Source organism: Pituophis catenifer, unplaced genomic scaffold (genome assembly GCF_029215685.1).
Source record: "Pituophis catenifer annectens isolate HBS135680 unplaced genomic scaffold, rPitCat1.0.hap2 SCAF_5, whole genome shotgun sequence".
Classification (NCBI taxonomy): domain Eukaryota; kingdom Metazoa; phylum Chordata; class Lepidosauria; order Squamata; family Colubridae; genus Pituophis; species Pituophis catenifer.
In genome coordinates, this window is record NW_027256885.1 from 24,779,723 (window position 1) to 24,807,130 (window position 27,408).

The following is a 27,408-nucleotide window of genomic DNA, read 5'->3' on the forward strand; positions in this document are numbered from 1 at the left end:
CATACAACCTAGTTGTAGATGTAGGAACTTGGGTAACAGCCTGTAGTACAGTGGACTAAAGCACTGTTATTAACATCTGCTGCTTACAATTACTGCAAGTTCAAATCTCACCAGGCTCAAGGTTGACTCAGCCTTCCATCCTTTCAAAGGTAGGTAAAATGAAGACCCAGATTGTGGGGGCAATAAGCTGACTTTGTATAAATATACAAAAGTATGAAGGCTATTGCTTAACGCATTGTAAGCCGCCCTGAGTCTCTGAAGAAGGGCGGCATATAAATTAAAAGCAAAAAACAAAACAAAAAACCCTGAACAAAAGTGAGAGTAATTAAGAATCTAAATCTGTTATATTACCCTGATTAGTGACATTTTAACCAGACATATATTTAAAAAAACCTGCACGAAGGTATTAGAAACGCTAAATGGAACAATAAAAAGAATACCCTTATTGCTTATGTGGTCTATGTGTTTGTTTACAGAAAAGGGATTTTGCTTTTGTAACAGGTCTTATGGTATATAATGCGTAAAAAATTGATGTTACCTGAAAGCAGAGTGCAAGTTATTAATCAAAACATTTCATCTTTGTTAGTTTTAAAATCAAAGTTTACCATTTTATGACATTTGATCCAGATACCTGAAAAAATATGTATAAATGAATATATGCAAAAAAATTACAATAAAAGAAGGCACTTTAAATAATGTGATCTTCAACATTTAATTGAAGAATGACTGTGTCACAGCACTTTATAATCAGTCTAGTCTAAGATCCAACAGAACCCAAACTACCATAATCTAGGTCAGGGGTCCCCAACCCCAGGGCCGTGGCCTTTTTGAAACCAGGCCACGGGAGAAATGGGCACGTGCACGTGAACCTCCACTCACAAGAGCAGCAGGCAAGTGTGCACACGAACCTCCACATTCGCAAGCGGAGGGTGCTTGCCCTGGCGTGCGAAGCCCCATTAGATGTGTATGTTTATTTGAAAAACTGAAAAAAAAAACAATTTGTTCAATATCACCTCAACAAAAGGACTCCAGGCACCCCCAAACTAACCACTTCCAAGCTTCCATATTGCCAGCCCTGCTACTTTGTAAAACATCTGGAATTTTTAAAAAAGGAGGAGGAACAGCAAGACATGCTTCTGCTGTTACGTAAGACTGAAACCCTACAGTAGAATTGTAAGTAGAGTTCAATATGTCCTTAATTTTAGCTGTTTATTTTTATTTTAGAATTTATATGAAGATCAGACCATCTGAGACATATTTGTAGGGCATTATACTTACGTTGTTGGTTCAATCGCTAGGTTGTGTCTGACTCTTTGCGACCCCATGGACCATAACACACCAGTCCCCCATCTTCCACTGTCTCCCAGAGTTTGCACAAATCCACGTTCACTGCATCGAAGACTATCATCCTCTGCCATCCCCTTCTCCTTTCACCTTCAATCTTTCCCAACATCAGGGTCTTTTCCAATGGGTCCTCTTCCCATTTGGTGGCCAAAGTATTTGAGCTTCAGCTTCAGTATCTGTCCTTCCAAAGAACATTCAGAGTTGATTTCCTTTAGGATTGGCTGATTTGATCTCCTTGCAGTCCAAGGGACTCTCAAGAGTCTTCTCCAACACCACAATTCAAAAGCATCAATTCTTCAGTGCTCAGACTTCCTTATGGTCCAACTCTCACAGCCATACGTTACTACTGGGAAAACCATACCTTTGACTATACGGACCTTTGTCAGCAAGGTGATGTCTCTGCTTTTTAATATGCTGCCTAGGTTTGCCATAGCTTTCCTCCCAAGGAGCATGCATCTTTTAATTTTATGGTTGCAATCACTATCTGCAGTGAACTTGGAGCACAAGAAAATAAAATCTGTCACTGCTTCCATTTCTTCCTCTTCTATTTGCCAGGAAGTGATGGGACCAGATGCCAAAATCTTAGTTTTTTTAATGTTGAATTTTGAGCCAACATTTGCACTTTCCTCTTTCGCCCTCATCAAAAGGCTCTTTAGTAGGGTGTATCATTTAATGGGGTGAAAATTAATTTTTGCCATTTTTTTCAGTGAGGGGTTCTAAAAATATGTGTTTTTACACCAAGAATTCAAATCTGTTATTTTTGCAATTGCACAACATTTAGCTTGGTATGGTAAATGCACGTCTAATCATATATCCCACAAATACTGTTAACTCTATCTTCTCAAAATTACACCTTGTGCTACAAAAATTAAAGTTTTTTGCTGCAAGAATCTTATCTAGCTAAGCAAAAAATAAACCATGCAATCATAAACTAACATCAGAAAGCAATTATCTGAGTTACAAAAATGTTTAAGCGAGTTTCATCAAGCCTTGTTTTGATTTGTGCTTCAACATCAGCCGCTAACTTGCTTCTTGGCCTCTGATATGACCCTCATGTTTCTCATGTGTATATACTCTGCTTGCTACCTCTGTGACCTGTTTCACACGTCTATTGATTGGGCATGACAGGGCCACTGTGGTACTTGCCTTGGTTCATCAATGAACTTCTTTATTTCCGCTGTAGTCAGTTTGCACATCAAACATAGCTCATATACACCTTCAGACCAGCCAATCAGCTGCAGCAGAGTGGATGCTCTGGCTTGACCTCTACCCAGGGCATGGCACCACCTTCACAGCCAGTATTAACATTTGTAGAATCTCCTCCAATGGCCTTCAAGCTTTTGTCCATGCCTTTCTTCTTCATGAAATACACCAGATTATCTGCAATCACTTGAGCAGGTTTTCCTGTTTTTGAGCCTTTCTCTGGAGTGAAATGATAAAGATATCTTCCACCTGGCTCACTGCACACAGAATAATGTTCTTCTTTGATGGTACTGGGGAATTGCTGGTCTGAATTGTTTGCTGGGGAATTGCTGGTCTGAAAAGTTATGATATTTGTGTAGTTACCAAGCACATCTAAATTATATTAAAGTAACCAAAATATCTTTGCAATCCCCAAGGCATGTCACACTTTTTGAGTACCCCTAATGTTTGGAAATTGAAAGCTGAAAAATTTGACACGCCCTATTCTCCCTTTCTCCTTTGCCTTTCGCTTTCCTTCTTTCCTCAGCTATTTGTAAGACCTCATGAGACAGGCAATTCACTTTCTTGCATTTCTTTTTTTGGGGGATGGTTTTAGTTGCTGCCTCCTGTACAATGTTATGAACTTCCATCCATAGTTCTTCAGGCACTCTGTCTACCAAATCTAATCCCTTAAATCTATTCACCACTTCCACTTGTGTATTCATAAGGGATATGATTTAGGTGATACCTGAATGGCCTAGTACAGTGATGGCGAACCTTTTAGGGACCGAGTGCCCAAACTGCAACCCAAAACCCACTTATTTATTGCAAAGTGCCAACCTGGCAATTTAACCTGAATAATAAGGTTTTACTACCAGTGGTGGGATTCAAATAATATAACAACCGGTTCTTCCTAATGACCTGGTGGGCGTGACTGGGGTGGTGGTCATGTGACTGATTGGCCGTGGCCAACTCTATGTCACTCATGTGGGTGGTGTCTGTATGAGACAGGCAGGGTTGGGGAGGTAATCCAGGGGTCTCTAGTGGGTGGGGTGGGGGGGAGGAGGAAAGAAAGATCCAACCTGTTTGTGTGTGTGAAAGAGAGAGGAAGAGAGAGCACACCACCGCCAGCCCTGATAAAACTCTCCAAGATTGGATTGGATCTCTCTCTCGCTCTCTCTCTCTCTCTCTCTCTCTCTCACACACACACACACACACACACACACACACACTCAAGTTAGATCAGATCTCTCTCTCTCTCTCCCTGCTTTAGGCAGGCTTAGAAAGTCTGCCAGGCCCGGCATGCTGCGGATGCCCCTCACTCGCCCCTTTGCCTGGCTTCCCTCCTCCGCGGTCTCCTCGATGCTTGCTCACGTTCTCCCTCCCCAGTCTAACTTGATGCAGGCGGCAGCACAGCTCACATTGCCCTTTCCAAGCCCGCTGTCAGTGAAGCTGGGTGCCAGTGAGAGCTGGCTTTTTGCCTAGCTTTGTCTGACTGTCGGGGGGAAAACAGACGGGGGCCTGGGGAGGAAGCCTGCGTCAAGCTAGACTGGGAAAGCTGTCTGCAAGAGGAAGAGAAGCTGGGTGAGCCAGACCCAGATGCTTCCCGAGTCCCCATAATCAATTTGATATTGATATTGACCATCTGGCGATGTCCAAGTGTAGTGTCGCCTCTTGGATTGTTGGAAAAGAATGTTTGAAGTTGAATGATTTGCCTTGGATTCAAACCGAGTTCATTCTGTTGTTTTTGAAATTGTACCCCAGTACTGTCTTTTCCTACTCTTTTATTGATTATGAAGGCTACTCCATTTCTTCTGAGGGATTCTTGCCCACAGTAGTATACCTGGTCATCTGAATTAAATTCACCCATTCCTGTCCATTTTAGTTCGCTGATTCCTAAGCTGATGATGTTCAGTCTTGTCATCTCTTGTTTGACCACATCCCGCTTGCCTTGATTCATGGATCTTACATTCCTATGGAGAAAAAATCTTTACAGCATTGGACTTTCCTTTCACCACCAGATGCATCCACGGCTGAGCGTCCTTTCGGCTTTGGCCCAGTCGCTTCACTCTTTATGGCACTACTAGTACTAGCCCTCTACTCTTCCCTAGTAGCATATTGGACACCTTCTGACCTGAGGGGTCATCTTCCGGCGTCATGTATTTTTTCCTTTTGGTACTGTCCATGGGATTTTCATGGCAAAGATACTGGAGTGGGTTGCCATTCCCTTCTCCAGTGGATCATGTTTTGTCAGAACTCTCTGCTATGACCTGTCCATCTTGGGTGTCCCTGCACAGCATAGCTCATAGCTTCATTGAGCTACGCAAGCCCCTTTGCCACGACAAGGCAGTAATCCATGAAGGGGTTCAAGACATTAAATACATCTAAATTACATTTTTAAAAAATGGTTATGAATGGTCCTTAGATGAATTATGTCATTTAAAAACTAACAATAGGGGGAAATAGTTATTGAACTTGGTGGATCCCGTTAAAAGTAAGAATTCCATATGCTACCCATCGTTTTTTTGCCAAAGAATCTGCTTTACATGTATATATGTTTATAAAGATTAGAGAATGAATTGAACTACCGTGTTTCCCCAAAAATAAGACCCAACCAAAAAATAAGCCCTAGCCTGATTTTTTTGGGGGGTGGGCCTAATATAAGCCCTACCACAAAAATTAGCCTGGGGGATGGGCGTGGCCAACACAAGAGGTGGTGAGCACACAGGGGCTGACGGTGTCCGGCAGCAGCCACAGCCCACTGACCACTTGGTGCAATGCAGATAAGTCTGAGCGTGGAGGCAGAGGTGGTGGGGAGAGACAGGTGATCCGGACGTGCTGTGTGGCTGCCTGGCTTGTGGGACGCTTCCACAGCAGCACCGGCAGCAGGCAGAGGCACGGGGTGGGGGGGAGGGAGGTGATCCTGACACCCTGAATGGGTACTTATTACGGTGTGGCCGCAGGCAAGCCGAGAGACAGTGGGACTGAGTGGGCGGCATGCCATCAAGCCCCTCCCCTCCCGCAGTGTGTGTGTGTAGTACACGAGCGGCCCGAAGGTACCAAGCCGCACGAGTGCCTGTCCCCACCCCCAGCTCGCACACCTCCCAGGCCTCACCATGTTGATGTGGGCAAAGCCAGTGAGCACCAGGTCCTTGAGGAGCTTGTAGCCAATTCCGCTGGCACCAACCACCAGCACCCACACAGAAGCCACGGCCTGGGCCAGCTCTCCCTTCAGGGTCCAGCTCCAGCTGTCACCATAGAGTGGGAAGCACACTCCCAGAGCGGCCGCTGCCCTGGCTGGGGTTTGGAAGCTGCAGAGGCAGAGTTTGGGGGAGAGAAAGAAAGACTTCTGCAGCTTCTGCTGCTTCCCTTGCATGCAGCCAAAAGCAGAAGCAGCAGAAGTCTTTCTTTCTCTCCCCCAAACTCTGTCTCTGCGGCTTCCAAACCCCAGCCAGGGCAGCAGCCGCTCTGGGAGTGTGCTTCCCACTCTATGGTGATGGTCACCAGCGGCCTCCCCTTCCCCCCTGCTCCTCTCCACTAAGATCATCCCGCGGTCCTGTCCCCCCCGAGCGCTGACCAACCAGAGCGCCCGCCGGCGAGCCTGGGAAGCCCCTCTGCCTCGGGAGTCACCGGACTGGACGGCGATCAGGCCAGACTCTTCCTGGGGAAGGGAGCCTCGCGGGACCCTTGCCTGCCCTCCCTTCTTCCCGCAGGTCGAGTTTACTCTTTCCAGGTGCCCAGCAGCGAGACACCAGGCAGCTGTGCCCAGGGTAGTCCCAACAGACACAGCTCGGCTGGCCTAGCCACGGGCAACACTCCTCGCCTGTGGCTGAGCTTGGCTGCAGGGGGCCGCCAGGCCTCTGCAGGGGACCGCTGGGCCTCTGCAGGTGATGGTGGCAGCAGCACCTCAGCCATCCCCACCGAGACCTATGACCAGCTGCGGGACGCACCAGGCCTGCTGCCAGTGGCCGCCCTGCCAAGGAAGCCCCAGGGCGGCGATGCTTGCGCTGGGGCTGCTGTGGCGGGCGCTCAGTAGTGCGGGTTATGCGGACGTGGCGCCTGGGCACAGGGGTGAGAGTGGGCGGGCTTCCACCATGGCACAAGAGCAGGAGCAGGCGCTCGAGGTCTATGGTCGGTGCTGCAGGCGGCGAAAGGGGTTGGGGCGCAGGAGTTCGCAGGGATGTGGCTGCCTTGAGAGGGTTAGTGGGGTGAGGGACCTGTGTGTGTGTGTGAGAGAGAGGGGGGGCTTATTTTCAGGGGAGGGCGTATATTTAGGCCCACCCCAAAAATCAGGCTTGGCCTTATTTTTGGGACATGTTCTATTTTCGGGGAAACACGGTATATATATGTTTCCCCAAAAATAAGACTGGGTTTCTCCAAAAAGATGGCCCACCTTGAAAAGAAGCCCTATCACATTTTTGAGCGCATGTGATCAAATTAAGCCCCACCCACAAAATTAGCCCTAATTAAGACCTCGCCCACTCCAGGGTGCAGGGGGTGGGGCGAGGCAAAGAGGTAAAAAATAAGCTAGGGTGGGGATGGGGGTGGTGGAGCTGCCCTACTTACCAGGCCTCGCACACCCCGACACCTGCCCCACCTTCTTCTGCAGCCGCTTCTTCTGCAGCTGCTTGCCAACACTCACACGCATCACCCTGGCCTCCGTTTTGCCTTCAGATGCCTGCCGGAAGGCATCTGCAGCCGATAACATAGCTCCGGATCAATCCGGAGCTCTGTTATCTGCTGCAGATGCCTTCCGGCAGGCATCTGAAGGTGAAATGGAGGCCGGGGCGATGCGTGCGAGTGGTGGCAAATGGCTGCAGTAGTGGGCCAGCAGTGGGCTCCTGCTGGGTGGGGCTGTCAGTGCTACCGCCACGAGGTGAGTCAATAATTAGAACCCTTCAAAAAGAAGGCCTAGCTGTTTTTTCAGGGGTCAAAAGAAAATAAGACCCGGCCTTCTTTTTGGAGAAACACAGTAAATTAAATAACCCAGTCTTATTTTTGGAGAAACACGGTATTTACTAAGGTTTTTTTTAACTTCAATTATATTATAGCTATATAAACATTCAAATGATGTGAGCCTAGTTCTGTCCATCTAAAAGGCCAAAATAACTGAGAACCTTATAGATTTGCATAGCTTGGCAGGCAGGGTGGGTAAAAATCAATGATTTTTTTAAAAAAATAAAAAAAAAATCAGATTTTTTTTATTTAAATCGGATTTTTTTTATTTAAATCGGATTTTTTTGATTTAAAATCGGATTTTTTTAAATAAAATGCTTTTTGAGGAAAATATATTACCATCCAAAGGTTATTCCATCATGAAATAAAGATTAGTTTTTTAATTATGTAGAATAAGGCTGTATATGTTTAATTTTTTTGGTAAATAAATTCCATTAATCCATTCACAATGTCATGCTCTTCCAGAGGTTTTTGTAAGATTATTGGGCAGTTTCTCTGCCTACAAGATATTATCACAGATGCTTGGTTTACTTTTGCAGTTCTCAAAACTGAATTTGACTCAGCAGAGATCACATGCCTCTTCTTCACAGCAAAAATGTTATAACATGAACAGAGTTGAGAAAAAGACCTTAATCCTATTGTTCTACAAACCTATGAATACAGAATCAACCCCTTCAGTGCTAAGTTTCAAGAAGTTCAGTGAATAGAATAGAAACAATATTTTTCTGATTGTTTGGAGTGGAATAGATCTGCACAAGAAGAAAGTGAAACTAAGTGTGAGGAGGAAGGGGCAAGCAGACAAGCAGTACAAAATGAAAGTGAAACTTTCTGAGCACAATACTGCACACCCACAGACAGCCAAGTCTTTGGATCTTTTTGTCTGTATGACCTGAGGTTTATCACATTCTTTCCTTGGAGGAAAAAACCTATAATGGCAGCAGGCCGTAAAAGAGACCCAGTTTGGCAATATTTTAATGAAGTTCCTTTACCTATCGGTAAGGTAGGCATGCGTGCAAACTGCAAACACTGCAACAGAGAAATGCAAGGCCTGGTGGCCCGAATGAGGCAACATCATGAGAAGTGCTGTGATGAAGATGACCAAAGAAACACATTTGAACAGGCAGGATCTTCAGGTTGGTAAACATTTTTATTGAATCATATTTCTAAAGACTGCCTTGAACTGTCATGTTTGAGCAAAATTATATTTCTTATTATTACTGCATGTTACTGTCATTTGGTACAGTTATGAAGAAAAGCAAATATTCCTTTTGGGGCAGTGCTGTGTACAATAAGCAGAAATTGTATAAACAATAAAATAACAGCATTGACTTTTTTGTTTAGGGGAATTCATGGATTCTGGAAACTATCCACCTTCAAGATCACCATCCTCCTGTTCTACAGTTTCAGAATTATCCATCCAGGATAGTGCTTCATTAGCATCATCATCATCAGACACCCACAGCCACATATCACTATCACCTAAAAGAAAGAAAAAACCCTTCCCTCCTGGAACCACCATAGATAAGTTTGTGATAAAAACTAGCAGATTAGAAAAAGAGTTAATTGATGAAAAAATTGCCCAGTTTGTTTATGCAACGAACTCTTCTTTCCGTCTGACTGAGAACCCACATTTCATTAATATGGTTCAGTCACTGAGACCAGGATACAGTCCACCCAGCAGAGCAGATGTTGCAGGGAAACTGCTGGATAAAGTGTATGACAGAGAAATGGAGCAATGTGCAACAGCTCTGGAGGGTAGAATTGTTAACCTAAGTATTGATGGGTGGAGTAATGTCCACAATGATCCTATTGTATGTGCTTGTATAACAACAGAAGAAGGGAAAGTCGTCCTTGCACAAACAATTGATACGTCAGGAAATGCACACACAGCAGAATACTTACAAGAAGTGGCAGTAAAAGCTATAATAACGTGAACAAAAATTCAAATGTCTAGTACGCAGTTTGGTCACAGACAATGCTGCAAATGTATCCAAGATGAGAAGAAATTTAGAAGAGCAGGAAGGGAATACAAAGCTAATAACATATGGTTGCAGTGCTCATTTGCTGCACCTCTTAGCCAAAGACTTAAGTGTTCCAGAAATAAAGACTAATGTTGTTGAAATTGCTAAATACTTCCATAACAATCATTTTGCTGCAGCAGCTCTGAAAAGGATGGGTGGAACCAAGCTAACGCTCCCGCAAGATGTTAGATGGAACTCTGTGGTGGACTGTTTTGAGCAGTATATCAAGAACTGGCCTATTCTGATGACAGTTTGTGAAGAAAATCGAGATAAAATAGATGGCACTGTCACGGCCAAAAACCTCAACATTGGGCTTAAGAGAAATGTTGAACATATGCTGAGCATCCTGAAACCCATCTCTGAAGCTTTAAACAAAATACAGAAAAATAGCTGTTTTATTGCTGATGCTGTTGAAATTTGGAAGGAACTGAGTGAACACTTAAAAACAGAACTACACATGGACAGAATTAAATTACAAGCATTAAAAAAACGAATGGGACAAGTACTGTCTCCAGCTCATTTTTTGGCAAATATTGTCAATATCCAGTATCAGGGTCAAAACTTAAGTGCTGAGGAAGAGGAGTTAGCTATGACATGGGTATCCAACAATCATCCATCTGTAATGTCAACTATAATAAACTTCAAAGCTAAGGGGGAACCATTCAAGAAATATATGTTTGCTGAAGATATTTTAAAGTCACACCAGTGAACTGGTGGAAGTCACTTAAGCACTTGGATTTAGAGACTGTTCAAGTAATGATTTCACTTTTAACAGCAGTAGCTTCTGCAGGCATTGAAAGAATATTCTCTTCCTTTGGACTCATTCATTCTAAATTGAGAAATTGTTTGGGACCCGATAAAGCAGGAAAGCTTGTTTTTCTTTTCCAGATTATGAACAAAGAAGAAGATGAAGATGACGAGTGAGCTACAGAGGACAGTATTTAAGTTTTTCATGTGTAGGCTGGGCTGACAGTCTAAGTTTCCTAAAATATATATATATTGTTTAGCCAAATTAGTTAACAAACATGGATGTTTGTTTAAGCAAATAACATATGCTGTAATGTTATTGTTTCAGTTGAATAAATCTATTTAAATTGTTATTATTAAGGTAATGATTATTTTTCTCCTTCCTAAGTACAACAGAAAAGTTGTCCAAATATGAATGATTAACCTATTAAACTGGGGATAAAAAAACTAATATGAAAAGTTGTTATTCTAAAAATCTTCATCTACTTGCATATTAAAGTTATACCAGCAAGAATTAGACTTTATGTAGAAAACTATGATTTAAATCAAGCCTTACTGACTAGTGATTTAAATCGTGATTTAAATCGTGATTTAAATCAGTTTGATTTAAATCAAATCCACCCTGTTGGCAGGCAAAGTTTTAATGTTCAATGCTTCAAAGGAAAGTACATGGATTTATATTTATACTCTTCTATGAAGGAATTCTACTCCCATTCCCTTTTAATCTAGCAAATACTTTCAACTGGATCTCTTGGCTCCATGTCAGTCATTCCAAACATTATATTCGACTGATTTTCATTTTCATGAAACCCGTCTTCTACATGAAGGAAAACAGTACATGTTCATTTCACTTTCCTATTTGCATGTACATGTTTCTTAAGATGCTCTTCTGCTACCCTTACCAAGGACCAGCAACTTAACTAAAAAATTAAATAAAAGGGAAGCCTTCAACCATTAAAAGATAAAGTGAATGAGTCCACTTATTAATACCCTAACTATGAGAACCAGTATTAGTAGACCTAGCTTTCTTTAATGACTATCACAATTTTGGTATATTTCCAACATCACCAATGGCCCAAGAATCTCTTACAGAAAATACTACCCCCTGTAGTAACACTCTTCATATGCTAAAGTTCAGCACATTATCAGGTAATGCCACTAGTATAGCTGCCTAATTTATTACATTGATTCATGAGCAAGTTATGAAGGTGACTTGTGTACCCATGAACTGTATTACATTACTGCTCACTATTATGGATCTATATAAAACCAGTTTTTTTCCAAGTTACCTGGTGTTTATTTTTTCAATTCAAGTTTTGTCCTTACTGTGAATATGACTTTATAGTGTCTAAAATGCTCCTAGGGAAATTTAAGAGTTTAAATACTTCTTCAAGTATAGGATCAGATTTAATTTATATAACATTTGTCCTGCCTTTAATTTTTTCCATCAACACTTAAAAGGAAACATACATTTCTCTTCAGTTGCATTACAGTTTCAATCAACTATATTCAGGCATGAAGATGCTTCTAAAGTGCCACGAGTCTTTGTGTCTGACCTTTCATATAAAAGGTTTACACTGAATACAGGTAGTCCTCGACTTACAACATTTCATTTAGTGACTGTTTGACGTTACAACAGCACTGAAAAAAGTGACTTATAACTGTTTCCCACTTATGACCATTCAGCAGCCCCACAGTTACATGATCAAAATTCAGATGCGTGGCAACTGACTTATATTTAGGACAGTTGCAGTGTCCCAGGGTCATGTGATCATCTTTTCTAACCTCCTGACAAGCAAAGTCAATGAGGAAGCCAGATTCACTTAACAACCGTTACTAAATTAACAACTGCAGTCATTCACTTAACAACTGTGACAAGAAAGGTCGTAAAATGTTCTTAACAAAAGAGTAACATGTTTTATTTTCATACTCAAAATGTAATACCATTTACCTGATTAAATTCAGATTATCAAAAAATACCCTTCACTTTTCAGATACCCTCAATACTTGTTTTCTAATACCAGGATATCGATTATTGAATAAATGGGACAAGTAGATAAGCTTTTCATTATTAATAGTTACCAATTAAGTGAAAACTACATATTCATTTCCATGTTTATTCCTAATGTATACAGGAAACAAATCAAAGGGGAGCAGTTTCTCCAAAAATACTGTAGATCCATATCATTGGAAAGAGGAAAAAGAATGTAATACATTTGTCATATTTAGGATTCAAGAAAAAAAATCACCTTCCTAAGCAGTCCCAAAATAGAACAAAAATTCAAGCAGTATGTTTCATCCAAGGCCAAAAGTTGTAATAAAAATTAACAGAGATGCACACTCTTGTTCGACCCAAGAAATTCGTTCATCAGTTTTGTTTTTTTTATTGAATTTATATACCGCCCTACTCCCGAAGGACTCAGGGTGGTGAACAGCCATAGAATAAAACATATAAATACAAAATTTAAAATAAAATAAAATGAATTAAATAATTTGGCTGAACAAATTTAAAACCCCAATAATTTAAAACCAAATTTAAAATTTCCATTTAAAAAGGGAAAGATTTAGGTCAGGCCAGCTTGATGAAATAAGAAAGTCTTGAGCGCGCGACGGAAGGTACGCAGACCCGGGATCCTCCGTATCTCCGGGGGGAGCTCGTTCCAGATAGTAGGTGCCCACACAGAGAAGGCTCTCCCCCTGGGGGCCGCCTGCCGACATTGTTTGACCGACGGCACCCGGAGGAGCCCCTCTCTATGGGAGCGTACTGGTCGGTGGGAGGCTATTGGTGGTAGCAGGCGGTCCCGTAAATAACCAGGTCCTAAGCCATGGAGCGCTCTAAAGGTGATAACCAAAACCTTGAAGCGCACTTGGAAGACCACCGGGAGCCAGTGCAGCTCGCGCAGGAGAGGTGTTACATGGGAGCGCCACGTCGCTCCCGTCACCACCCGCACGGCCGCACTCTGCACCAGTTGGAGCCTCCGAGTGCTCAAGGGGAGCCCCATGTAGAGAGCGTTACAATAGTCCAGACGGGAGGTGTCGAGGGCATGAGTGACCGTGCGTAAGGAGTCCCGATCTAGAAAGGGACGCAACTGGCGGATCAGGCGAACCTGATGAAAAATCCTCCCGGTCACGGCCGTCAAGTGCTCTTCTAAAGACAGCCGTGAATCCAGGAGGACACCCAAGTTGCGAGCCCTTTCCGTGGGGGCCAATGATTCGCAGGACGTCGGAAACCACAGCCACTCGGTCTTGGATGGGTTGAGCCTGAGCCTGTTTCTCCCCATTCAAATCCGTACGGCCTCCAGGCACCGGGACATCACTTCAAGGGCATCGTTGGGGTGGTCTGGGGTGGAGATGTACAGCTGGGTGTCATCAGCGTACTGGTGGTACTTCACCCCGAAACCACGGATGATCTCGCCCAGCGGCTTTACATAAATGTTGAACAAAAGGGGCGAGAGGACCGACCCTTGTGGCACCACACATATAAGGGGCCTCGGGGTCGACCTCTGCCCCCCCGTCAACACAGACTGCGACCGGTCAGAGAGAAAGGAGGAGAACCATCGTAGTACGGTGCCTCCCACCCCCAACTCTTCCAACCGGTGCAGCATGATACCATGGTCGATGGTATCAAAAGCCGCTGAGAGATCTAACAGGACCAGGACAGAGGAGCACCCCCTGTCCCGAGCCCTCCAGAGATCATCCACCAACGTGACCAATGCCGTTTCCGTGCTGTACCCAGGCCTGAAGCCCGACTGGAACGGATCTAGATACGTCATTTCATCCAGGTACTGGGGGAGCTGTCACGCAACCACACTCTCAACAACCTTCGCCACAAAGCGAAGGTTGGAGACTGGAGGATAATTAGCCAATACTGCCGGGTCCAGGGAAGGCTTGAGGAGAGGTCTCACCACCGCCTCTTTCAAGGCGGCGGGAAAGACACCCTCGCCCAATGAAGCATTTATAATCCCCTGGAGCCAGCCTCGCGTCACCTCCCGGGAAGCCAGCACTAACCAGGAGGTGCACGGGTCCAACAAACATGTGGTCGCGTTCAGTCTACCCAGAATCCTGTCCACATCCTCAGGGGTCACAGGATCAAACTCATCCCAGATAACATTCTCAGGACCTGGCTCCATCATCCCCGCTGGATCTACCCAGTCGGAGTCCAGATCTTCCCGAATCTGAGTGATTTTGTCATACAGATACTGAACAAAATCCTCGGCTCTTCCCTCCAAGGGGTCCTCTCGTACTTCCTGGTGGAGCAAGGAGCGGGTCACCCTAAACAGGGCGGCCGGGCGATTATCTGATGACACAATAAGAGCAGCGAAATGGGTACATTTTGCTGCTTTTATCGCCACTAGGTAATTCTTAATATGAGATCTTACCAGTTTCCCAGTATGTAGGGCTTGAAAAAATTATTTTAACTTGATAAAATTATTAGTTCCTATATATTTCTTAATTTAAAAAATACCAGTGAAATTTTTGAAGAGGTCCTAGATGAGCAAATGTACCTCTCAAACTGTAAGTTGAGAGTCCATTATTTAAAATACTAAAATGTACATTCAAGCACCAAACTAATGCTGGTTGAGCAGCATCTGGAGGACTACAGGGTCTCTATTCTTTGTTCTAAACATTGGGCAAATTATTCATGTTACCTGGAATGAAATCAGTTTTTAAGCCTGAAAGTTACAACTTGAACTCAGAAAAATATCCGGCAACCAGAACATTTTATACAAAAGCACTTTTATTTTTTTATTTTACTCATTTATTAATATCCTGCCTTTATTTTTATATAAAAAAAACTCATGGTAGCAAACATCCCTAATACTTCTTCCTCCTCCTATTTTCCCTGAATATCTGGCCTCCAGAAACAAACAGGTTGCTACATTTTAAAGTATCTGAAATTTTTGAATTTTCTTCAAATTTAGCCTGCTGCAGTTGCCTCTTTTGCAGCTAATACAGCATCCTTAGTTTGTAGTAATAGGCATTACTATCAAAATCAAGTGAACTTTCTGTTAGTCTTTGGTTCAGGCTATTTCAAAATCACAGAGACTTCATAGGGAATGAATCCCTTAAAGCAGTGGTCCCCAACCTTTTTATCGCCGCGGCCCGCTGAGCGCGCGCAGGGGTGGGGGCACGGCCCAGGAGCTTTTGCGCACGGCCCATTGCGCACGGCCCAGGAGCCTTTGTGCTGCAGCGTTCATGTCCCCCGGCCGCTGCGCGGCCCGGTGCCAGGTACTCCACGGCCCGGCACCGGTCCGCGGACCGGGGGTTGGGGACCACTGCCTTAAAGAACAGATCACACAAATCTACCCAAGCCTGATGGCCTCTATCTACAGAACCTAATCTTGTTGATTTTAACTTCTATATCCTTGTCCACTCCCGAACAATTACTAGAGTTCTTCATAAATTCTACAGCCTATCTGGAATTATTAAGTAAAAATGAAATGTAGTTATACAGTGCATTCAGAAAGTATTTAGACCGCCTTCACTTTTGTCAATTTTGTTATGCTGCAGCCAGATTCTACAGTTGTTGAAATTTATTTTCTTCTCATTAATCTACACTCAGTACCGCATAACAACAAACTCTCTTGAAATTTAGCTCAGAGACATTTACAAATGACTATAAATGTATTAAAAAGAAAAAAATGAAATATCACACTGGCATGAGTATTCAGAACTTTCATTCAGTACTTTGTTGAAGCACCTTTGGCAGCAATTACAGCCTCGAGTCTTTTTAGGTATGACACGACAAAGCTTTTCACACCTGGATTGGGGAATTTTCTGCCATTTTTCCTTACAATTCCTCTCAAGCTCAGTCAGGTTGAATGGCGACGGTCAGTGGACACCCATTTTCAGGTCCCTCCCGAGATGTTCAATAGAGTTCAAGTCAGGGTTCAGGCTGGGCCACTCTTAAGACATTCACAGAGGTGTCCCTAAGCCACTCCTGTGTTGTCTTTGCTGTGTGCTTAGGATCGCTGTCATGTTGGAAAGTGAACCTTCGGCCCAATCTCAGATCCTGAGTAATGTGGAACAGGTTTTCATTGAAGATATTCCTGTACTTTGCTCCATTCAGCTTTCCTTCAACCCTGACCAGTCTCCCAGTCCCTGCTGCTGAAAGTCCCACCATGCTTCACTGTTGGGATGATATTGGTTAGGTGATGAGCGGTGCCTGGTTTCCTCCAGACATAACATTTAGAATTGAGGCCAAACAGTTCAATCTTCGTTTCATCAGACCAGAGAATCTTGTTCCTCACAGTCTGAAAGTCCTTCAGGTGTTTTTTTACAAACTCCAAGCAGGCTTTCATGTGTTTTGCACTGAGAAGAGGCTTCTGTCTAGCCCAGGGGTCTGCAACCTTAAACACTCAAAGAGCCATTTGGACCCATTTCCCACAGAAAAGAAAACCCCAGGAGCCACAAAAACCCTTCCCGTGCCTGACTATTTCTTGAGCGGCCACAAAACTAGCATATGTAGTTGAATTAAACGTTCTGTTTTCTTCTGAAAGTTTTCTTTTCTTGGCTTTATCCATGGTTGGCCTACCAGGAGTTGAAAAGCTCAATAAATCGCATGCTGGCAGGTGTTGCACATTGGTGGTTGTGACGCGTATTTTGAGTAACAGGGAGCCGCAGCAGAGGGGTGAAAGAGCCACATGCAGCTCCAGAGTCTAGCCACTCTGCCATAAAGCCCAGATTGGTGGAAGGCTGCAGTGATGGTTGTCCCACATTGTCAGCTGTGAGGCCTTCTATAGAGAGGTGGGTGCCTTTCCAAATCATGTCCAATCAATTTAACTTACCACAGGTACACTCCAAGGTATAGAAACATGTCAGCAATGATCAAGAGAAATGGGAGGCACCTGAGCTAAATTTCAAGTGCTGTTGCAAAGGGTCTGAATACTTATGCCAATGTGATACTTCAGTTTTTTCTTTTTAATAAATTTACAGACATTTCTAAAATTCTGTTTTCACTTTGTCATTATGGGGTACTGAGTGTAGATTAATGAGAAAAAAAATGAATTTCAACAACTGCAGAATCAGGCTACAGCATAACAAAATTGACAAAAGTGAAGGGGGGTCTGAATACTTTCTGAATGCACTGTATGTCATACCAGTATTTTAGGGTCCCCTTAGCCCAAAACTCTCTGGGCCAACTCCAGAGATTAAAATACTAATTCTCTTTTACAACCAAGTAAGCATTTTTCTGCCTAGAAGGGCAAAGGTCAAGCTATACAAACCTAACAATGCAACCCAGAAAGAATCCACAGTTGATCATATCTATGATTGAAAAAGACTGCATTTGCACTCTCTAGCCCTAGTGCAGTGATGGCTAACCTTTTTGCCGTTGCATGCCAAAAGCGGGGAGGAATGCAGGGGGGGTCAGGTGCGTGCGTGCCCACACCCATAATTCAATGCGTCCTGCACATGAGCGCGTGAGCGCCCCGCGCTCCCCCTGCTTTTGGCACATGATGGCACAGTGGGCCCGGTAGGCCTGTTTTTTTGCCCTCCCCAGGCTCCAGAGCCTTTCTAGGACCCTGGGGAGGACGGAAATGGCCTTCCCCACCCCCCCTGTTTCCGGCCCTGGGGGAGTTGGGGAAGGCCGTTTTTGCCCTCCCCAGGCTCCTAGAAAGGTTCTGGAGCCTGGGGAGAGCGAAAAATGGGCCTTCCCCACCCCCCCACCGCCCCCAGAGGCTGTCCAGAGGCTGGAAACAACCTGTTTCCTGACTTCCAGTGGGCCCAAAAATGAGCTGAACTAGGGCAATGCTTGCGTGCCCACCGATATGGCTCCACGTTCTCCACTTCATTTAAGCATTAACTCTTCCTGAAGTCTAATAACCAACCCAGATCTAGTGAATTTTATTAGCCAGGAAAGAAAAAATTCACAAAGACTAAGTATCCTCCAACCTCCAAGCAGCATAAGAAATCCACAGACCATGATTAGCTGATGTTCTGGCTACATCTGTCTCCAACAAAATGATTGCAACTCAATCAGAAAAGACTGATTTTATCTGTGAATTGCAAGGCTTTGGAAACATTTTTCCCTTTAGTATTCATATCTGTGACCTGCTAAAACCAAATCCATTCAAACCAGCCTGCTTGGTTTAGGAAAAATACTTTTTGCATCTTGATTAAAAGCAACTGTACAATTCTGGTTCTTTTATATTGTGGTTGTTCTTTATGGTAAAACTTCAAAAGAAATTTAAAACATATTCTTACCAGAAAGGATGTCAACCAGACAGCAAATAAGCAAATAACTATGTTAATCGATGCATGTAAGCATATCAACATATAAAGGAGAATATTGAATGTGCTCTGCCCCAGCTACGGACCCCAAAGAATGCAGCACACACAAAATCTATACAAAGCTTATTTTACTCAAATAACTTAGTCTTTATCATTCAAAGGCTGTTAATGAACTGTCTTAACAGCCTACCAGAATTCTAAGATAAGGTAATCACAGTCTTACTAGAGTTGGCAGAAAGCCCAGAAGCAGACACGAAGGAGAGTGAACTAAAGTTGTTCTCTACAGCTTGCTGCAATCAGCGTTCCTCCTTAAATAGGCTAAGGGAGTGGCCAATTAGCCCCAAGCCTTACTCTCGAGGAGACCTCCTCCTGAGGAGCCACTCCTGCCTTTTGGCAACTCTGCACGCCCGTGCATTGAGAAGAGGCTCCTCCTCTTCGTCCTCTTCACTTAAGGGAGCTTCTGGAGGTTCTGAAGGCCCTGGCTGAATCCCCGCCTCTGGCACCACATCTTCTACAGCCTCCTCACTGTCCGACTTGAGCTCCAGCTGCACAGGCTGCTGGCGCAGCACCACACCAGCCTCCTCGTTGTCAGAATCTGCTACAATCTGCACAGGCCTCTGATGGGCCACAACAGAATGTGATTTGCTATTCATATCAAATAAAGTCAAAAAGTTAAACTCATTCCAAATTTGTCCACGCTGGAAGCCATTAGAACTTGTATCCAAAATCTTAAAATATATCTATACAACTGTACAAAATGAGAGCTATTAAACAATGGAACAGCCTGCCTCCTGAAGGTATGGGGTGCAGTTTTCAAGAAAAATTGGACAACCATTTATTCAGGATGGCATGAGGATTCCTGGGCTGGGCTGGGCTTTGGGACTAGAAGACATCCAAGGTTCCTTCCAACACTATGATTCTATGAACTAATCATTTCCAAGGACACCATAAAAAGAAATTTGGAAATATTTTAAAGGATTATACAGATATAGACTATTGCACAAATCTTCAGCACTCTAAAGTATCGAATTAAAGAAACCAAATCAGATTTTGAACATATTAAGAGTAGCTTTTCACCAACATACAAAAAAACCAGAGGATTAGAAACAGCAGTTATGAGGATTCCTACAAAAAAAAGTAAAATTTTCAATATTTTACATATTCAGACTCCCCAAAATTTAAAAGTTAAATACTCACCAAAGAAATCAAAAGAGAATGGGTCTCTTCCACCAAAGAACTCCCTGAAGACATCCTCTGGATTACGGAATGTAAAACCATATTCAAATGGACTGTCAAAATGACATCCACCTACAAAGAGAATATTCAATATTCCATTTTTCAGAATATGAAAAAATTCATTATATAATTTAGCAAGAGCACCATCATTTTGGCAAATTAATTAGTATTGTACTGTATTTCTTGGATTTTTGTCTTTTTATCAAGTTCAGGATAGCATGTCATCCTCATATTTTCTTTTCTCAAAATCCTTGCTAGATTAGAGATAATAGAAAGATGATGGGAACTTCAGGAAGGATTTGAATTAGATTTAGTTATAGTTGAAGTAGACTACTGAAATCAATGAGACTTGAGGCACATTTATCAGAATCCTCATTGATTTTTCTAAGCCAGGATCTAGATTTAGATCTCCAATATCCTACTCAAATCAGTACACACCTATTAAAATGCATTAATAGCTCCACTCCACAATCATTTACTTTTTTTAAATTAATTTTTATTGAAGAATTTTTACAGAGTAAAACAATACAAATTTTAAAAAGAAAAGTAGAGATAAGTGATAATAAGAAATAAAGAAAAAAGAAATGAAAAGATGTAAAGAAGCAGCTTCCAATCTTCTTCACAGCAGTTATAAATCCATTCTTATTTTATCTTCTCTAAAGTTATATCATGGCTCTCTTCTTTCCATATTCTACCCTTTCTAATAATCAAATCCATAAATAGTTCCAAAAATATTTACATTGAAAAAATAAGAACAGCAGTAGTAAATCTTTATATACCTCTGCCTCCATTTAATCCTTCTTTTCCATATTTGTCATAGAGAGCCCGCTTTTTAGCTGCAAAGAACAGGAAGCAGTTAAAATGCAAATATACAAATCCAAGAAATTTTATCTTGATGATCTCACATTTGATACTTGATCTGTTTTAGTGGATTTCCATCCAAGCATAGCAACCCTGTTCAGCAAAGTTCCCTGACTTTTAAAAGGCCAAGTTAAGGATAGAGAGGAAAAAGAGAGGACAAATCATCCTCTTCTTTGAGTACTTCTTTTCAGTCAGCCCGATATTTAGAAACCCTATACCAGTGATGGCTAACTTTTGTTGTCGTGTGCCGACAGCGCGAACGTGCGCAACAGCATGTGCACATGCTGGTACCCATGATGCAATGCACACGCGACACCCCCTGCCCCCTGCGCATGCTCCCCCCACCCCCCCGCGCATGCGTGCGCAACCCACCCACACCCCATTTTGGGCCTAGTGGCCTCCCTGCAGCCTCCTGGGGGAAAAATGGGCCAGGGGGGCGCGCCACACACCCCCGTACCCTGTTTTGGGCCTAGTAGGCCTCCCTGCAGCCTCCTGGGACCAAAAACATGCCTAAAATGTGTCTAACCCACATTTTTTTATCTTATCAAGTAGTAGGCCAGTGGGGCTTTTTATCAGGTTCGCCTGATACGCCAGTTGCGCCCCTTTCTGGATCAGGACTCCCTACGCACAGTCACTCAAGCACTCGTCACCTCTCGTCTGGACTATTGTAACGCTCTCTACATGGGGCTCCCCTTGGGGTACACCCGGAGGCTCCAACTGGTGCAGAATGCGGCCACGCAGGGGATTATGGGAGTGACGGGGCGCTCCCATGTGACTCCTCTCCTGCGCGAGCTGCATTGGCTTCCGGTGGACTTCCGGGTGTGCTTCAAGGTGTTGGTGATCACCTTTAAAGCGCTCCATGGCTTAGGGCCGGGGTACTTACGGGACCGCCTTCTGCCACCAATAGCCTCCCACCGGCCAGTTCGCTCCCACAGAGAGGGCCTCCTCAGGGTGCCGTCGGCTAGACAATGCCGGCTGGCGACCCCCAGGAGGAGAGCCTTCTCTGTGGTGGCACCTACCCTTTGGAACAATCTACCCCCAGAGATACAAGTGATCTCCGACCTCCGGACTTTTCGTCGGGCCCTAAAAACTCATCTCTTTCAGTTAGCCGGTCTCTCTTGATTTTATGATTTTATGGTTGGTTTTAAATTTTGATATGGATTTTAAATTGATAAATTTTAAACTATGGGCCAAATTTAATTATTTTTAATCTATTTTTAATCGTACTTTATGTATAAATGCTTTTATTTTGGCTGTTCACCGCCCTGAGTCCGAAAGGAGAAGGGCGGTATAGAAATTCGAATAATAAATAAATAAATAGATTGTGGTCTACTTTGTCAAATGCCTTGCTGAAATCCAAGTAAATTATATCCACAGCATTCCTCTGGTCCAATAATTTTGTCACCTTGTCAAAGAATGCAATAAGATTTGTCTGCCATTATCTGTTTTTGACAAACCCATGTTGGCTTTTGGTTATTACTTGGTTTGCCTCTAGGTGTTCACTGATTCGTTGCTTGATAATCTTTTCCAGAATCTTCCCAGTTATTGAGGTCAGGCTGATAGGTCTGTAGTTTCCTGGATCTATTTTTTTTTTTTTTCCTTTTTTGAAGATGGGAACTACATCAGCTCTTTTCCAGTCCTCTGGCAGTTCCCCTGTGCTCCAGGATCTTTGAAAGAAATAGTTCAGTGGTTCTGAGATCACACCTGCCAGTTCCTTCAGAACCTTGGGGTGTAATCCATCTGGTCCTGGTGATTTGAACTCATCTAGGGTAGACAGGTGTTCACTTACCATTTTCTTCCCTTGTGTTCTTGTGTTTCTAATCTGTTTTTTATGGTACTGTTTTTGATAGGTTGGACTGTTTTTTCCTTTTGTGTAAAAACTGATGCAAAAAATGAGTTAAATAGTTCTGCTTTCTCTCTGTTGCTTGTCATCTTCTTCCCACTTTCTCCCACTGGTGGACCAATCGTTTCCTTGACTAACATGTTGAAAGCAGCTTTTTTTTGGTTATTTTTGACTTTTGTCACAAGTCTTAGTTTATTTTGAGCCTTAGCTTTCCTCACTGCAAGCTTAGGCTATTTGCTGATATTCTGCCTTAGTTATGTGCCCCTCTTTCCACTTTTTATACTTGTCCTTTTTGTCTTTCAATTTGTCAGAGAGTTCTTTATGCAGCCATGCTGGTTTCTTTTGAGAGCTATTATTTTTCTTCATCATTGGTATTGTGCTAGACTGGGCTTTTATAATCTCACTTTTCAAAATTTCCCAAGCTTCTTGAGTTGTTTTCCCCTTGAGGATTCTCATCCATGGAATCCTTCTCAAGCTCTAAGTTTATTGAAATTAGCTCTCTTAAAGTCCAAGACTCTAGTTTGACTTTGTTCTGTTGCTTGTGCTTGCATAATGTTGAATTTCAATATTTCACAATCACTCCCTCCCAAGGTTCCTGTAGCTTCAACACCTTCTATCATTTCATCTCTGTTAGTGAGAATTAAGTCCAATATGGCTGATCCCCTAGTTCCCTTCTCTACTTTTTGGGAGACAAAGTTGTCTGCTAGGTTTGTCAGAAACCTGTTTGATCTTCCACTTGGTGCAGAGTTTGTCTCCCAGTTGATGTCAGGGCAGTTAAAGTTCCCCATTACTATTGTGATGTGCTTCCTACATACCTTAGCTAACTGACTAGCAAAAAGGTCATCTATTTCCTCTGTTTGGTTGGGTGGCCTATAGTATACACCTATGGCAATATCATTCCCCCCCCCCTTTAATATTGACCCAAATGCATTCAAAATAATTTTCATCATTGTTGTGCTCTATTTCTGTAGAGATGTAATTATTTCTTATATATAGTGCAACTCCACCTCCTCTTTTATTTGGTCTATTTCTTTTAAATAATTTAAATTCCTCTAGCTGTATGATCCATTTGTGGGTTTCATCCCACCAAGTTTCCGTAATGGCAACAATATATCTGCCCTCATTTACTTGAATTTTTAATTCACCCTGTTTATTGCTTATACTCTGTGCATTGGTGTATAGACATTTGAGTCCTTTTTGATTGACCCTGTGTTTACTTTCTACGTAACCTGTGTGGTGCCTGAGTTCCCCTACTTCCTTACCTCCTGTTTGATTAGTGCACTTGGTATGGCACTCACTATTAAAAGCTTGATTTCGCTTGACAGCAAGGTTGATATTCTTACCTGCACAAACATCTGTTACATGCACTGATAACTCTATTAATTTTGGATTGCTGGGAACAGAAATATTCTGTATCAATTAATTCTCTGTCCCCGCTGTTCAGTTTAAATGTTTCTCCAGAAAATCTGTGAATTGAATGCCAAGTAACTCAGTCCCTTTCTTTGATGGATGCAAACCATCTCTTTTGTACAGTTTTTCGTTGGACCAGCTGCAGACATCGTGACTAATATAACCAAAGCCTTCCCCTTTACACCACTCCTTCAGCCACACATTGAACTCAACTATATGCTCGCCTTTTCCTTTTTTTTCCTTATATACTGGTAAAACCTCTGAAAAAGTAAGCCTACAGCCTATCCTACTAAGTTCCTGCCCCAAGCTCTGGAAATCATTCTGCACAGAAATCTGCATCTTTTTGGGATAGATCATTTGTGCCAAGATGTATAATTGTTCTGACCTAGGCTTTCTGAGTCATTAAAACACACGAGTAGTCCCAAAAATCTCTTTTATTGCAACAGCTGTGAATTCTGTTCATTCACAGATGAGTCCCAATTAGTTATAAAGAGTCCTTCGGGAGAAGTCCTTCGGGATAATCACCCACCTTTATCTCCCTTGACATGCTGTCAAAGATCTAATTGGCAAAGCCACACGGAGTCCAGAATCAAACAGAGCTTCAGGCTTTAAGCTGAATCGAATGAACAAATGTTGCTTCCTGCAAAGGCCCACGTGCCTTTGCTCCTCTTTTAAGTCTAATGGGAGGGGCCAATCATCTCCCAGCCCTACTCCTGAGTCATCCCTTTTGTTTTAGCTGTTCTTGCCTTCTGGCAGCTCTGCGCATGCGCGCACTAGGAACAGGCTCCCCCTGTTCCTCTGAATAGAATAGAATAGAATTTTTTATTGGCCAAGTGTGATTGGACACACAAGGAATTTGTCTTGGTGCATATGCTCTCAGTGTACATAAAAGATACATTCATCAAGAATCATAAGGTACAACGTTTAATGATAGTCATAGGGTACAAATAAGCAATCAGGAAACAATATCAATATAAATCGTAAGTATACAAGCAACAAAATTACAGTCATAAGTGGAAGGAGATGGATGGTGGGAACGATGAGAAGATTAATAGTAGTGCAGACTTAGTAAATAGTTTCACAGTGTTGAGGGAATTATTTCTTTAGCAGAGTGATGGCGTTCGGGAAAAAACTGTTCTTGTGTCTAGTTGTTCTGGTGTGGAGTGCTCTATTTTGAGGGTAGGAGTTGAAACAGTTTATGTCCAGGATGTGAGGGGTCTGTAAATATTTTCACAGCCCTCTTTTTGACTCGTGCAATATACAGGTCTTCAATGGAAGGCAGGTTGGTAGCAATTGTTTTTTCTGCAGTTCTAATTATCCTCTGAAGTCTCTGTCTATCTTGTTGAATTGCAGAGCCAAACCAGACAGTTATAGAGGTGCAGATGACAGACTCAATAATTCCTCTGTAGAACTGTATCAGCACCTCCTTGGGCAATTTGAGCTTTCTGAGTTGGCGCAGAAAGAACATTCTTTGTTGTGCTTTTTTGATGACGTTTTTGATGTTAGCTGTCCATTTTAGATCTTGCGATATGGTAGAACCTAGAAATTTGAAGGTCTCTACTGTTGATACTGTGTTGTCTAGTATTGTGAGAGGTGGAAGTATGGAAGGGTTTCTCCTAAAGTCTACCACCATTTCTAGAGTTTTGTGTGTGTTCAGTTCCAGATTGTTCCGGTCACACCACGAGGCTAGTTGTTCAACCTCCCGTCTGTATGTGGATTCATCATTGTCTCAAATGAGACCGATCACTGTTGTGTCATCTGCGAACTTCAGCAGTTTAACAGATGGATCGTTAGAGATGCAGTCATTGGTATACAGAGAGAAGTGGGGAGAGCACACAGCCTTGGGGGGGCCGTGTGCTAATTGTACAGGTATCTGATGCGATTCTGCTTAGCTTCACCTGCTGCTTCCTGTTTGTCTGCCTCGCTGAGGTCCGACTCTGGAGACTCCGGAGGCAGCACGTACCTCCCAGATGGCCCTTTCTCTGCCTCCAACGCAGAGCCCTAGTCCGAGCCTTCCCCAGACTCCAGGACTGGCCCATGGTCCTCCCCAGCCTCCTCACTGTCCAACTCTGCTGCCAGCTCCGCAGGCTGCTGGCGGACCACAACAATAATAACATCAACATTGTTCTGACCTTGGCTCCCTTAAAAAGCAGGAAGCAGAGTCTTGGTCCCGGCAAAACCTCTTTTATTTACACGACTGTGAATTACATTCATTCACAGTCAGCAAGGCCTGTCCAAACAGTCTTTCAGAGGAATATTTATCAACACACCTTATCTTGCTTGGCAAGCTGCCATGTAACTTGTTTCCAAATGCAGTAGAAGGCAAAACTTGGAACAGAGTCTCTCAGAGTCATGGAACAAACAAATTGTTTCCTGCAAAAGCCGACTCCCCGTTCGCTCCTCTTTTGTTTCCTATGGGAGGGGCCAATCAACTCCAAGGTGTGACTTTACTCTCAAGTCGACCCTGCTTTATTAGTTGTTCCTTTTTTTTATTTAAAAAGTTTTAACAATCATTACAACAATACGCTGAAATTTTGGCCATCTCTGCTAAATTCGCTACTTTTAGTGTCCATTCTTCGATAGTAGGCAAATCTTCCTTCTTCCAGTACTGTGCCACCAAGAGTCTGGTTGCTGTTATTAAATTTAAAATCAACTTAGTCTCTAAAACAGTACAATCTGTAATTATGCCTAACAGAAAAAACTGTGGAGTAAATTTTATCTTCTTTTTGAGAATATTTTGAATAATCCACCATATTTTTATCCAAAATGCCTTAATTTTTTTACATGTCCACCATATATGATAATACGTAGCATCATCACATTCACATCTCCAACACTTAGGTTGCACACTTGGATACATACAGGCTAGCTTTTTAGGATCCAGATGCCATCTATAAAACATTTTGTAAAAATTCTCTCTTAAGTTTTGGGCTTGCGTGAACTTCACATTTCTAACCCATATTTTTCCCCATGTTTCCATCATTATTGTTCTTCAATATTTTGATCCCACTTTATGATACAGTCCTTAACTAACTCCGTTTCTGAATCTATTTCTAGCAACGCATTATACAACCTTTTTATATGCATTTGACTTTGATCTCGAATCTGTTTTACCAAATTCTCCTCATTTTGCAGAAAGCCAATTTTCTGATCTTCTCTCCATCTAGCTTGCAACTGTACATATTGAAACCATGTTCAAATTGTCCTTTCTTCTCTTAGTTGATTCAGAGATTTTAATTGTAGTATACCTCTTTCCTTGTTAAGAAGCTCTTTATATGTAATCACATCCTGCCTTTGCTCTACACTTATATTCTCTATCGCGTGTCTGGGTATTGCCCACAATGGTAACTTCTCGTTTAGTTTATACTTGTACTTTTTCCAGACTCGCAATAGAGCATTCCTTAATATATGACTTTTAAAAGTCTTGTCCACTTTATCATATAATAAATAAGCATGCCACCCATAAACCAAATCATATCCCTCGATATTCAATATTCTTTCTTCTGTTAAATTCATCCAATCACTCATTGCTGATAGAACAGCTGCCTCATAATAAAGTCTTAAGTTAGGCATTTT

The 27,408-nt window shown here is 42.7% G+C and overlaps 1 protein-coding gene across 3 annotated transcripts in view; it reads right to left on the reverse strand.

Moving 5' to 3' along the window:
- The window catches only part of DNAJB6 (DnaJ heat shock protein family (Hsp40) member B6), a 51,407-nt gene that overhangs the window by 2,505 nt on the left and 21,494 nt on the right, over positions 1-27,408 (reverse strand). For 2 of the 3 annotated variants that reach the window (XM_070944354.1, XM_070944355.1), the window contains exons 4-5: positions 20,498-20,554; positions 19,680-19,790 (exon numbers count right to left, since the gene is read on the reverse strand). In XM_070944354.1, the coding sequence (XP_070800455.1) occupies positions 19,680-19,790; positions 20,498-20,554 (168 nt within the window). The remainder of the gene's footprint in view (positions 1-19,679; positions 19,791-20,497; positions 20,555-27,408) is intronic. The other variant, XM_070944356.1, reaches the window with a different exon arrangement.